At 33.1% G+C, this 15086-nt stretch overlaps 1 protein-coding gene across 4 annotated transcripts in view; it reads left to right on the top strand.

The window, feature by feature from the left end:
* The window catches only part of LOC150090382 (uncharacterized), a 201624-nt gene extending 190818 nt beyond the window's left edge, over positions 1–10806 (top strand). For all 4 annotated transcript variants that reach the window (XM_090369095.1, XM_090369093.1, XM_090369092.1 and 1 more), the window contains one exon: positions 10659–10806. In XM_090369095.1, coding sequence (XP_090225221.1) covers positions 10659–10780 — 122 coding nt within the window. In that variant the 3' untranslated portion in view covers positions 10781–10806. The remainder of the gene's footprint in view (positions 1–10658) is intronic.
* The last annotated feature ends 4280 nt before the right edge of the window (positions 10807–15086 follow it).

The raw sequence follows: 15086 nt of genomic DNA on the forward strand, positions 1-15086 counted from the left end.
AAAAATTATGAAAGATACTGCAATGCTATTTCTACCTTGGTCGTTGTTTTTTCAAAATTTGCTTTTTGGTTCTTTTCATTTTATATCTTTACACTTATTTTCTTTTCCTTTCTTCCACCCTTTGTTCAACACATATATCGCTCCCAGGGTACACCGTATTTTCATTAGTAGCATTAGTTAAATTCGATACTTATATGTATACTTACTATATTCTACACATAAAAAATAATTTATGTATACATTATGGTTGTAGGGTACCTTTGCGCCTGCAGTGTCCCTGATCCATAATTCATATTATCGCAATTCTAATCCATCTAAATCTTAATTTTCTTCCCCCACACATACCATACAGCTTCTCTTTTTATTTTTATTATTCGTAATTATATATATATATATATATATATATATATATATCCAAGTATGAAAAAGCAAATAGTAAATGTTATAATAAATATTATATATTAAATAGTCACATAACCAATTAATGCCATCTAGGACGATTAAACATTACATCGGTCTGTATAAATATGAATATGAGTTAAGTTAATAGTGGTAAGAGTTTTTAAAGGTAAAATATGATATACTAGCTTATCGGGTAAACCAAAAACCATGGCGGGTACCCAACGTGACCTGGAAAAAAATCAATATATGCCATGACATAAGCAATAAATTATAAACATATATAAAAATACCATTAAAATGTTAATTATGGCAATAAGATACTTTGAAAGGGACTTTTTCTAGGGCTAACCCTTTCAATGTATCAACCATAATTAACGCGCTATCCGTTTCTGTAGTCATCGTCCAGCATAACTATGTCCAAATATATGTAAAATAGTAAGATAGAGCCAAAGGTAGTGACGAGAATAAAATTATGTTAATTAATCCCAAATTTAGCAGTAAGCTGGCAAGATGACTGTTAGCCCGACGGATAGCCAAAATTTAAATTAAAATTATAGAAAGAGCTATAATTATTATTAGGCATATGTGCGTAATTGATAGTAAATGCAGTCACGGTAGTCTAAGCAAAATTAACAGTGGGAGCTATCGCTAACCAAGGCGAACGGAAAAAGGTATAAGAATAGATATAGTACCTCAATCCCCCTCGAATACTCTAATAGTTCATGAGGTATGAATAAATAGGGATAAGAAAGTGAAAGTTAAACAGAAAAGAAAAAGTAAAATAATTAACATAGGATGCAACCTTATAGTAAGGTATCCTGGTTAGAATGCGTTAAGATTAAAATAAGAATGCTTACCACCGTATAGCCAAAGTACTAAAAAACCACGTGTATTGGCACGTGTAGCATATATAACTACCGATCGTAGCCCCCCCTAGTACATGTAATAGCTAAGTTAAGTGATAAATTAAGTATAATTACTTGTAGCGCCCTCTGCAGTTTTTATATCCTGCATAGGTGGTAGATGACTCTCATCGACCGGTGCAATACCACCACGTTGCTTATTGGAGGCTTGAAGTGGTGAAACCCATGTTTAGTCTCTAGAGCAAAGTCTCCGGTATTCCCCCCATACTTCTCTTTCAACCCATGCACGGTACTAAGTACTATAGGTTTTGATACCTTTCGTGTTTGGGGTTTCCATAAAAAAAAAAAAAAAAAAAAAAAAAATATTACACATAGAAAGGCCGTCAAGTAAGTATCTCTCGAAGTCATAGTAGAAGTTTACAGAATAAGTTCCTACCCATGGAGCAAATATAGGTACACGTTTTTAATGCGTGTAAGCTATATGCAACTTACTCCATGAGCAGTGCCTACTATTTACATAATTACATATCCAACGAAATTTATCTAAGCCAAAGAAACACCTACGAAAATTTTACAAAGGCTATGTTATATTAGCGCCTGTTTAGGACTTGATCTATAATACTCTGTGTGTTAAGGTTATAATTCCCCTTGTTGTTTGCTATCAATATGGCTTTATACAGATATCTTGTAATTATGTGGTGTGGGAAGCAATTTTTTAATAACTTGGATCTGAATTCAATGAGTGTATCTATAATATAATCAGTCTGGTTACTTATGCATAATCTTTTGATGCTTTGTGCGATTATGATATGCAATGTATCCTTTTTGAGATATTCGAATTCCAGTTAGTGAGGTCAATAGTATTAAAATGAAAATCTTTGCGTTTATCATACAGTTTGGTGTGTACGGTATTATTATCTATCCTTATATCCAAGTCCAGGAAGGTAGCAGATTTGGAATTATTAGTGTTGGTGCGTTCTAATGTTAATTCAGGCGGATAATATTTAATTGCTTCTGTCAGGAAGTCAGGCATGTTAAAAACTATCAAATCATCAATATATCTGTATAGAACAATATTGTGTTTAAAATTATATTCAAAGTGGTGTAGGTATAAATTAGCCACTAAACAAGAGCTACATGCACCCATCGGTATACCTGTGTGTTGCCTATAAAGATTACTGCCATTAAATATATAGTTATTGAAGATACAAAGGTTAAAAAGGTCATCCCAGTAGTGTTTCTCACAGGGTAAGATATTTTTGTATTTATCATAATAATCGCAGAACACAGTTTTTAGGCTGTTATGCGGGATGCTAGTAAACAAGTTATTAAAGTCAAATGTATTGATATGTTCTATCGTATTGATGCCTGTGATTATGTTAATAGTATCCATATTAATGTAATTGTATTCTTAATTGTATCCATATTAATGTAATTTAATACTGGTCTATTATTGAGAATAATATATTTTTTTTTTTTTTTTTTTTTTTTTTATGAAAACCCCAAACACGAAAGGTATCAAAACCTATAGTACCGTGCATGGGTTGAAGGATAAGTATGGGGGGAGGGGGATGCCGGAAACTTTGCTCTAGAGACTAAACATGGGTTTCACCACTTCAAGCCTCCAATAAGCAAAGTGGTGGTATTTCACCGGTTGATGAAAGTCATCTACCACCTGGGATTTTTGAATGACCTATGTTATCAAAAATAATTTGAAGTAAATTAACTAGTTTGCGATGCGGAATCTTAGCGTAGCTATCCCTACACGAAGTTATAAATCTAAAACCAGTTGGATTTTTATGAAACTTAGGTATACAGTATATGTATGGGTATATAGTGATATGGTTAGTAAGCTTTAATTTTTTATGCCAAGCACGTATTTTCTTAGTAATAGAGTTTCGTTTGTCTGTTACTATTTTGTAAGTGCTACTATTGTTAAGTTCATTTAGTAATGCGGTAGTGTTAAATTTTTTACATATAATACTGTAATTATTAGAGGCTTTATCAATAGTGGTAATTATAAACTTATTTTGTATCAGTTTAAGCTTCTGCTTAATTGTATCCATATTAAAAACCTTAGTAGGTGGCAGTTTCTTGCATATGGACTTTATCTGTTTCTTGATGGCCTGAAAGGTGAGCGTAAGCCACTTGTGGAAGGCTTCCAAGGATATGTTATATTTGTAGGATAACTTTAGGCTGAACTTCATTATATCTGAGTGTAGTTGTTTAATGATGGCGTTGGTATTAATATCGGTATTTGGTTGAAATTTAAATCCAAATGATAGAATCTCACGTAGCTCAGGATAGTCTATAATGCTCAAATCTCCGGTGATAACGTGTTTATGGTGTGCGTCCACAAATGTCAGATATTGCGGTAAATGGCAAAAGCAAACTGCCTCAATATCACTATTGACGAGGTTAGTAGCTGCTTTTTTATAATTACAGACTGTAAGTCCAAACGGTTTGTTATAGCTGAATCTGGTGCGTATCTGTGCATTTGTAATAGGCAAATCACTTATATATACGTTAATGATTTTATCTAGGCAGACATAATCAAATAATGCGTGGCTGAATTTAATGTTGATATATTCATATGTAACCTTGGTTTTTTTATTACTAAAAATAAATTTAATTATGTCTTTAATCAGGAGGTTAAGGTGTAAGTTATTATGCCTATAGGTAGAGTTGATGGTGGCAAGAGCTCGGATTTTACTATGTTTCAACCCGAATATAAAATCATGAATCTGTTTGACATGTATAATTGGTTTGTCCCAATACATTAACATGTCATTAAAATCGTCAGTTATATTTGGTGTGCGGGCTTTTTTACTATTGTATGTTTTTGCTATTCTGTTAGATTTGGGTCTTTTTACTATTTAAAGCAGGCTATATATACAAGTATCGTTTATAGTATTGCTAGTGTAGCAATGTCCATTAAATTTATTATTAAGACCATAAGGATACAGGGTTTTATATTTTAATATATTGATATTTTCGGATTCTAGCCTGGTATTGTGGTTACTTTCAATAGCTAATATAGTAATAGTAGTATTGCTAAAGCTGTGTACTTGAAAGTGCTGTAGTTCGATGTCTTTAATATTTATTATTAAATATTACGAAATTTTTAATGTGAGATCTATGCACGTTAATTCTAATATGTAACTCCCCTCCAGTTTGCCCAATGTATTTTGATTCACATAAGTTGCAATTAATGAGGTACACCACCCCACTAGCATGGCAAAAAACTGGAGCGTCAAGGTTATTAGTATTATGATACTTGCTCATGTATGGACAGGTCTGACAAAGTGTATTGTTACAACTATTAAATTTTAGATAGCTGCTATTATGTTTATTGCAAGTTACTACGTCTGTAGTATCAGGAGTAGTAGTGTCAACAGTGAAAGCATCGCAGGCAATATCGGTAAGAGCCACCTTATTATTATTGTTTGCTATCTCGGTTAGATCATTAGGATCGCAGGCTATGTTAGTAGGAGCCTCAACATTGGCACTGAATAGATTCAATTGGACAGCAGCATTAGATGCTTAATGGCTAGTAGAAGAACTTGTCGGAACACCCAGAGCCCCAGTGATATCCGCGGTACAGTTTATCCTACACGACCGACGTAGTATCATATTATTCTTATTTGTGTAGAAACTCATGATCGTATAAATATCAGATGTGTGCATACATATAAAATTCTCCAGCAAACGTCAGAAGACCCAAACAGGGAAAAACGCTGTCTGAGAGGCCAAAATTACAGACTGTAATTAATACTAAGAAGTGTTAACAGATGTATATTTCTAGCTATGTAGGAAGATTCCTGGTAGACGAGTCACAGCACAGGTAATCCCCTTTGTATTTCCAAGTATGAAAAAGCAAATAGTAAATGTTATAATAAATATAAATATTATAATAAATATTAAATATTATATATTAAATAGTCACATAACCAATTAATGCCATCTAGGACGATTAAACATTACATCGGTCTGTATAAATATGAGTTAAGTTAATAGTGGTAAGAGTTTTTAAAGGTAAAATACGATATACTAGCTTATCAGGTAAACCAAAAACCATGGCGGGTACCCAACGTGACCTGGAAAAAAATCAATATATGCCATGACATAAGCAATAAATTATAAACATATATAAAAATACCATTAAAATGTTAATTATGGCAATAAGATACTTTGAAAGGGACTTTTTCTAGGGCTAACCCTTTCAATGTATCAACCATAATTAACGAGCTATCCGTTTCTGTAGTCATCGTCCAGCATAACTATGTCCAAATATATGTAAAATAGTAAGATAGAGCCAAAAGGTAGTGACGAGGATAAAATTATGTTAATTAATCCCAAATTTAGCAGTAAGCTGGCAAGATGACTGTTAGCCCGACGGATAGCCAAAATTTAAATTAAAATTATAGAAAGAGCTATAATTATTATTAGGCATATGTGTATGTATATACACAAATATATATATATATATATATATATATACAGTGAAACTTCTCCTAACGGACACCTCGTTAACGGACATCTCTCTACAACGGACATTTTCAAATTCCCCAACTCACCTCCATTGGTTTTAATGTGTTTGCAGCTTCTGTCTAGCGGACATTCTCTGTAACGGACGCGGACAGGCAATCTGCACTGTTTCATTTAGATTCGCAATTAATTTGATCTCCACACAACGGACTGCGGGAGAGCTCACGGCCCTTTTTCTAGGAACTTTTCTTCCATGTATTGCCTCAATCGGGAGCTTATTTTCTATTTCCGATTCTCTGAATTTTATCAAGGTTTACGTCGCTGTTCTAAACCCTTTTTCAAGAATTTTAAGGCACGTGTAATACTTCTGATGAATTCAGTGTGTGCAGATGGGGGGGGGGGGATTTTGTCGGACTTTCGTCTTTTCAGTTTCAGTTTTCAGTTTTTTTCAGTGTCGTGTGAAGTGCACAATGTCTTCTCGTAAACATTTAACTTTAAAAGATAAAGTCCAACTCATCAATGCATATGATCAGCAAAAAAATAGTGTTAGCAATCTCGCTGCAAAATTCAAAATCGGGAAGACGCAGGTAAGCGACATCCTAAAGAAAAAAAATTAACTGCTCAAAAAATTTTGGCAACACGGAAATGATCAGGTTCAAAAATCATTCCCGAAAACTGTTGAACTTCAAATTGACAATGTTACGTATGAGTGGTTTTGTCGCGAACGTGCTAAAAAAATTACCATTAATGGGCTTATTATTAGGGAAAAGGCTTTGGAGGTTGCGAAATCTATGGGAGTAAATGAGTTCAAAGCTTCTGTGGGATGGCTAGACAAGTTCAAAACCCGGCATAAAATTTCTTGGAAAACCGTAAGTGGTGAAGGTGGATCTGTTGATACTGGGGTTGTAACAGAGTGGACCGTCAAATTGGAAGATTTATGTCGTGATTTTGAAGCTAAGGATATTTACAACTGTGACGAAACAGGGTTGTTTTTTAAAGCTCTTCCTGAAAAAACAATGAGTCTAAAAAACGAAAAGTGCCAGGGCGGAAAAATTTCTAAGGAACGCTTGACTGTACAATTGTGTACAAATATGCTGGGAGACTTTGAATAACCACTTGTTATGGGAAAACCACAAAATCCTCGTTGTTTCAAGGGCATAAAGTTGAATCTTTTGAATGTTGACTGGAAGTCTAATAAAAAAAGCGTGGATGACATGAGATATCATGAGCGAATGGACAAATCACTTTAACCAAAACATGATTCGTTAAAACAGAAAAATTATTCTTCTCATGGATAATGCTGCATCTCACCCGCACATTGAATTGTCCAACATTCAAATCGTTTTTCTGCCACCAAACACATCTGCAGAGCGTCAGCCCTTGGATCAAGGGATAATAAAAAATTTTAAACTTCACTACAGAAAACGTGTTTTAAGACATCTCATTGCAAACATGAACAATGTAAAATGTGCGAGTGACCTTGCAAAGAAAATCAGCATCCTAGATGCGATTCAATGGATTTCCTCTTCAGTAAACGCAATTAGAAAACAAACTGTCGTGAACTGTTTTGTAAAGTCTGGCTTCTCAAACGCAAAAATTGAAGTTGTTAACAGCAATGTGGAGCACCAAGAAGAACAAGAACTTCAACATCTATTGATAATGTACGATACTTCAGCTACAAGTGACCCTGGCTACAAAGATATAGACTCGAACCTCACTACAGAAGATGGTGCTATAGATATCAACGACATTATCATCGATATTTTTCAAGAAGTTCCTCATGAGGATAAAGAAATGGAAGGAGGTCATTCTGTCGAAGAATATATTAACGACGAACCACCGATGAAAATAGAAGAAGCGCTCATACGAATCAATCGTTTAAAAATGTTTTTCACCGCTGAAGAAGATACTGAAGGACTTTCGATGGTTTCTTCACTCCAAACAAATGTTGAAAACAAAATTATCAGCCGGAAGAAGGTGCAGAAGAAAATAAGTGATTACTGTATGTATTTTTCTTAAGATAAAGTCATAATATGCATAGCACAATTGTATGTATATTATTTACCAAAATATTGTGCAAAATCTGTATATAATTTAATTTAATTTTACATTAAACGTTTAACGATTTTTCTTTATCTCTTGTGTATGTAATTGTATATTATTTACAAAAATATTGTTCAAAATCTGTATATATTTTAATTTAATTTTACATTAAATGTTTAACGATTTTTCTTTCTTTCTTTTTTTTTTTTTTTACCTCAGACTTCTTGTTAGCGGACACTTCTCTCTAACGGACACATTTTCGTTCCCCATGGCTGTCCGTTAAAGGGAAGTTTCACTGTATATATTTGGCATATGTTCTCAAAAAAGGTTTGCCAGCTTTGATGTAGGCATAGCATACTGATACATAAAAACATTGTACTCTGACTGCAAGTCATTATTCTTGAATAATTTTTGGATTCTAAATGCACCTAAAGTTGATTTAAATGTGCTTTACCAGGGTATAGTAGATTAATGAAATATATTTTACTTTTAAGAAATGCAACAAAATTTTTTCATAAACCTATCAGCAATTTTGGTACATGCTTTAAAAAGTTTGCCAGCCCTGATGGAAGTATACCATGCCAATGCATAAAAACATACTAATGTTAAAATGAAGATTGATGCAATAAAGCATCATATGTTTAAGAGTGTAAATATTCTATATAATATTGGTGTAAATACACCATAGAAAACTCTTAAACAAAAAAACATTTGTAGTTTGAAGGGTCATCATTTTATCTGTATCTTGTATTGTGCTCCTCCTTCACGACCTGCCATGTATTGCACTACCTCGAATAAGTAACGCTTCGCCAAAAGAGAAGACTATTGTTATTTATTCTCAGTGGGCACCACCACCCAGATAGTACCGTTTCAAGGTTTGTTGGCCCTTCATCAGTGGGTGGGCAGGCAGGCACCCTGCAATACCAGGGTGCTTGGCAACTCATTGTGAAGGAGGAGCACAATATGAGATACAGATAAAATGATGCCCCTTCAAAATAAAAACAGTTTTTTCATTTAAGAGTTTTCTATAGTGTATTTACACCAATATTATATAGAATATTTACACTCTTAAACATATGATGCTTTATTGCATCAATCTTCATTTTAACATTATTATGTACATCTTCTGGCATCTCTCATATTGTGTGATTATCTTCACAACTGGATTGTCGTGTCTGCAATACCAGGGTGCCTGCCCACCCACCGATGAAGGGCCAACAAGCCTTGAAACGGTGCCGTCTGGGTGGTGGTGCCCACAGAGAATAAATAACAATAGTCTTCTCTTTTGGTGAAGCGTTACTTATTCGAGGTAGTGCAATACATGCCAACTCATTGTGAAGGAAGAGCACAATATGAGATACAGATAAAATGATGCCACTACAAACGTAGTTTTTTTCGTTTAAGAGTTTTCTATGGTGTATTTACATCAGTATTATATAAAAACATATAAAGGAGGTTTTGAAAAGTTTGTAGCCTGAGTATCTAAAGTTAGTGGTACAGTGTTAAAAATTTCTGTACTTAATGTTTAACACTTCAAATAGTAACCTACCAAATTTCATGCAGTTTCAATTGACTTTTTTTTTTTTAATTACAGTTCCTGAAGTCAACAAAATTGTGTGAATGAAGAAAGATGGACAAAATCAGTCACCATGCAGTCATCCGATATTTGGGAAACAAGGAACTAAGGCTAAAGGCAATTGAGGATATGATTACAACATTGGGCAAGATGATGCATCCTTCTTATTCCATGGTTAAGAAAGCAGCAAAATTTAAAAGAGGGGGCGGGGAGTCTGGATGATGACCCATCATGGAAGACCTGTAGTGCCCATCACTCAAAGTAGTTGACAGTAAGCATGATTTGATGAGTGAAGCTCAGTACATTGCCAGCAGCTTTGGCATCTCATCAGAATGCATGTACTACATAATTACAGAGGTTCTCGTTATGAAAGAGGTGTCAGCACAACAATTCCTGGAGTTGATAGCAGATCAAACACACACACACCCACAAGAATTGTCACATTGAATATTTGCATCGTTTTCAAGTAGATCCAGTAAATTTCCTTGCATGGTTTGTAACCATGGATGAGATGAGAGTCCATCACTTTCAGCTCCTCCCCTCCCCCAAATAAAGCCAAGTCAATTTCTTTTGCTGGAAAGGTTTGGCATTGGGTTATTTGGATACTGATGGAGTATTACTAGTGGATTACCTTCAGAAGAGTTAGACAGTCACGGGTGTAGATTATGCAGACCTTGTAAGGTATTTGCACAAAGACAAATGCAAAGAAAAATTTAGCAAAGGAGTCTTGTTCTACCAGGATGATGTTCCTGCTTACAAATCTGTTATTGCCATGGCTACACTGCATGAGTGTGGCTTTGAAACCTTGGACCATCTCCCATATTCATCATATTTAGCACCATCAGACTTTCATCTCTTTCCTAATTTGAAAAAATACCTGGCTGGCATCCATTTTCCTACAGAAAGTGATGTCATTGCTTCAGTGGATGCATTTCTGAAGGCCAAATAGAAACTTTCTTTGCAGCTGGAATCAATGCATTTCAGCATTGGTGGTAAAAGTGTATTGATTCCAAAGGGGACTGTTGAAAGACTCCTCAAATAAATTCTTCATACTTAGGCCATGAACTTTTTAAATATACCTCATATTATACTTTTCCTACTAAAGTTATTTTTCTTGACTAATTTGGATTCTAAATGCACCTAAAATTTAAACTTTATTCACTAGGGTACAGGTTATTGAATGATATTTTACTTTTAAGGAATCACTGTTTTGATATTGTTATTATTGCAATATTATAATCTCTTTTGTTATTCAAAAATGTTGAACTCTTTCTGTACTATTTCAGAAAAAATAAAAACAGACTCACTTAGTGGAAGAATAGATAATTTTAATGGGGCATTTCCTGTAGCAGCATCTCATAATAAAAAGAAGCAGAAGAAACAAAAACTACCGAAGACTGTCCCTTAATAAACAAGATTTGTTGAGGACAAAGTGGCAGCATGTTATTTAAACACTACATTTTTAAGTTCTAAATAAGATGTTCTCAAGTTATTTGTATACTTCTGTAAATAATAATAGAAAGTACATTATTTGTAAATTATGTAAATACAAATGAAAATTTCTATGTATGAAAAAAATAATAATTAAAAAAAAAAACCATGTTAATAATTTAAATTACCAGAACAAGCAATGCAAGTTGTTTTCTGTTTTGTAGAAACTCGGTAAGAGTCTAAAATTTTTGGTGAAATTCAACATCAATTTCACTGCTTGTTTTTATTTTATTTTTGCTGAGATTCCAAATGTATGGTATTTTGATGAATAGAATCAATTTTTTTTTAAAAATAAATTTCTCCTTAATTATCCTTTCTGGATAAGATAAAATCATGGTTTTGAATTTTTCATATGAAATGCCTTTCCCTGTCCATTGAATTTCTAAATTTTCACAAACATTCAAATTGTGTAGAATCTTAATTCCTAGAATGTCTTTTCTTTGAGGTACAAATAACATTTCATTTGTGGACAGTGAAATGATTTAAGCAATTAAGCCCTTTATTAATACTACTTCATAATAAAGTTCATCTGTTTCATTAATAATATTCACAGAAGATTCTAGAGTTCTGTTGCTAATTCTTTCAGAATGTACACAACATGTTACGTGCTATTTCTACTGTGGTTAATACTCAGATCCTTAAATACCTGTTTGTCCTTCATATTTTGTAAGAGAAGATTCTTACTTATTTAGAAATTTATTTTATTGTCCTTATTTGCCATGTGATACTTCAAATAAATGAAGTTCTACTTTTTTGTATAAGAATGCAAAGGAGCAAAAACTAAATTAGATTATGTCAAATTTCATAATTGAAATGAATACCTTTGAAACTTCAAGATTTTTCTGAAAAAAATAGTTTCAGATGAGATGTTTATAGAATGGTAGATTTTTTATTTTATGCAATTTCTCAGTTGTATTCAGTCTGATTGATGATTGTATGTGGCAAATTAATCATAGTATCTTGGTTTGTAAATCATTATACCAAAAAAATTGATTTTTACAGGCGTATTGGTTGACAATTATTTAATATGTTGAATATGATATCACCATCCTTCCATTAAGTTTTTATTGTACTTCTGTTTTGTTTTTACAGTTGCTCAAATTATTTTATCTTTCCTAAAGAACTTATTTTTAATGGGGACATTTTATTTTGAGAATGTTCTAATTTATTTAGGAGGGATACTCATTTGAGAATGATCTGATTTGATACTTTGTTTGACACACCAACTATTGTAATCTAAGGGCCTATGCTCTAAAACTCTCTTGTAATATTTACTTTGAGCACTTACAGCTGTCTGAAGTTAAAGTGCTTTTCTTCAAGTTGTATTTATTTAAATCATGTGTTCCTAGATAACTGCAACAGTTATATGTGAAAGGTGTAAATATTCTTCGGAATAGGTTACATTCTGTTGATGTATATTATTTTGAAAATCAAGGGACTGATTTCATGGTTATGTAGTCTCATATCATTAGTCTCCCCCCCATTGTTTGTATATCTGGAAAATATCACCTTCATCTTTAATTAAAAAAGTATTATGTAAATATCTTCCTTTTTGCTGTCCAGAGTATAAAAATATTTTTTGATTACTAAATGTAACCCACAAAGTTAGCTCATAATACAGAGGTTACACTGAAATTTATTCATAACACCTTTTAAAAAAATTTTAATGCAGGACTTTTAACATCAAATGGTACGCACACAATCATATGAATCTTGTCATGTACATTCTAGATAGTACCACTTTCCACAATGTGTACAAAGTTTTAGTTCTTTCAGTAATGACCTTGTGGAGTTCAGTATTCCATAAATATGCTTTCTGTATTTAGCTAATGGATTAGTTATAGGAGTAACTGGTCAATTCAGCTATCCTACACTAAAAACAGCCAGGCCCAGATGTAAAGTTAAGTATGCAATAAACTTGGAGTCTTTCCTTCCAATTTTGAACAAAAATATTAATACTGATATACTAAAACAAAAACATAATGCATTTTTATAGTCCACTCTTTATTAGATGAGCCCCTGACATTTCTGTTTTGAGTCTTAAACTGTCAGAATTTAAACTTCATTAGTTATTCCTGGCCTTGGAATCTTAAAGCATTTACACTTGTCGAGTATACAAGTTGGCATTTCCTGTTCACCCCTTTCCCCATCTGACATTTGTTATTACGTTGGTTTTGTAAGTTTAAAAGCAAATAAACTAGCAGGGGCAATTGCCACTCCCTATACAAACTAGAATAAGCTAATAATCATTTAGATAAAATGAGTGTAATAAACTGAAATGCAGTTTAAATTGTTATTGAGTCAAAGCTCTTTATAGTGAATCCCCAGAAGCATGAGAAACTCATTATGTTCAAAGGACATTATATTGATAATTAATAAAATCAGCAAAAGAAAAAAATGTTTGATTATTTAATGTAATTCTACTAATACAATATGGCATAATCTAATTCAGAGCATGTGCTACAGTAGTAAACAAAAAAAAAAAAAGTACATTTTGCATTGACTGTACATTGTTGTAAGAATAATTTGTGTATGGTAATTACTGTATACAATAGTAGACAAAATCTAAACTACTTAGAATTAACAAAAAGAGAGGAAAAAGAAAAGGATAATCCATTCATCCACATGACCATGTGGATGAATGGATTATCAATTGATGTCCATTACATCTACATTTGGATGGATAGGTAGCTAAATAAAATGAATGGCTCATGCTTGTTTGCTTCTGTTGTCCCAATAACATTTTAATTTCATGTTTAGTATGGTCAAAAATATAAATTTTATGATCATGTTTTGAGCCATTGTCAATTTTTACTTTTAACATAAAATTGGTATTTACAGCAAACTGGGATTGGAACCCAGAGATCTATGGGTATGCATCAGATAATTGAAAGATATATGTTGGTCAATAAAATACAGTAATTACCAGATACCTCCAGAAACCACACTGTGTGGCAACTGACAAAAAGACAGAGAGAGAGAGAGAGACTTTGAATTTGCCACTCATAATGTTTGCAAGGGTGCCACCTGGCAAACTATTAACACTGCAATAATCTGGTAGATAACATTAATTTAAATGTTCATTACTGTAATTTAGAAATGGCAAGTTAAAGGCAAATTTTTGAATAGATTAAAGGCTAATTTTAATTAACTAATGATGTAATTTTTATACACTCAATGTTATCCATTGAGCAAGGACTGGTATAACTTTTCTACGGCAAAACGTATTTCATAATTGTTAGCTGTAACAACAGCATTAATGCCACGTATCAGTAGCACATTTCCTAACAATCCATAATAAAGATTATTTAATTGCAATAATAAAAAAAAGTGTATATGTATATCAATCTAACCATAGATATGGGAATTGTTTTAAGCGATTTAAAATCTGTCAAAATGCACAAGAAAGGCTTAAGTTCTTCAAATTTCAGTGCCTGTAGAGTAGGCATCTGCAAGGTGATCTGATTGAGGTGTATGAGGCCTTGAATGGGTTGAGCAAGCTCAATGCTGGTGGGATTCTTCCTCTTGCTCAGATTAAGAACCTGAGGAGGGTACAGTTTCAAATTGATGAAAGACTGTTGTAGAATAGATGTGCAGAAATTTGCCTTTAGCCAGTGGGTGGTTGATTGGTGGAACAGACTTCCACCTTTTGTTGTGGAAGTTGATAGCCTAAATAAATTTAAGGCTAAACTGGACAGGCATTTTGAACAAATGGGTTAACAAAAAGAGGAAAAAGAAAAGGATAATCCATTCATCCACATGACCATGTGGATGAATGGATTATCTTTTTTTGCTGATGCTGCATAAGCTTGCTTTCTTGCATCATATATGCCTATGCTAAAACAAAGTGTTTTGTTTTTTGGAAGATGTAAAAGCTTGATTTTTTGTGACATTTTCTACATTTTAAAAAACTTACGAAGGTATGTGATTGTGGATAATTCACTTTCGCAGTTAGGCTGCACTTGAACTTGCTCAAACACAGTAGGTTCCTCTGTCTGTAATGAGTTCCTTTTAATTTATGCATATCTTGACATACTGAATGTCTGCATTCACTTTTACTATAGTCTTCAAAACATCTTCCCTCTAAGACTGATACACATTCTTGAATTTCTTCACTATTATCAGCCTATTCTTCACAATTAATGGAGGAAGAAACATGTGATGCTTCATTTGCTGCATCATTCAAGGTGACATATCCAGCATGTGTGAAGCAGAGCAGTTAA

Source organism: Mastigoproctus giganteus, chromosome 2 (genome assembly GCF_048544385.1).
Source record: "Mastigoproctus giganteus isolate SK-2022 chromosome 2, ASM4854438v1, whole genome shotgun sequence".
NCBI classification, from domain to species: Eukaryota; Metazoa; Arthropoda; class Arachnida; order Uropygi; family Thelyphonidae; genus Mastigoproctus; species Mastigoproctus giganteus.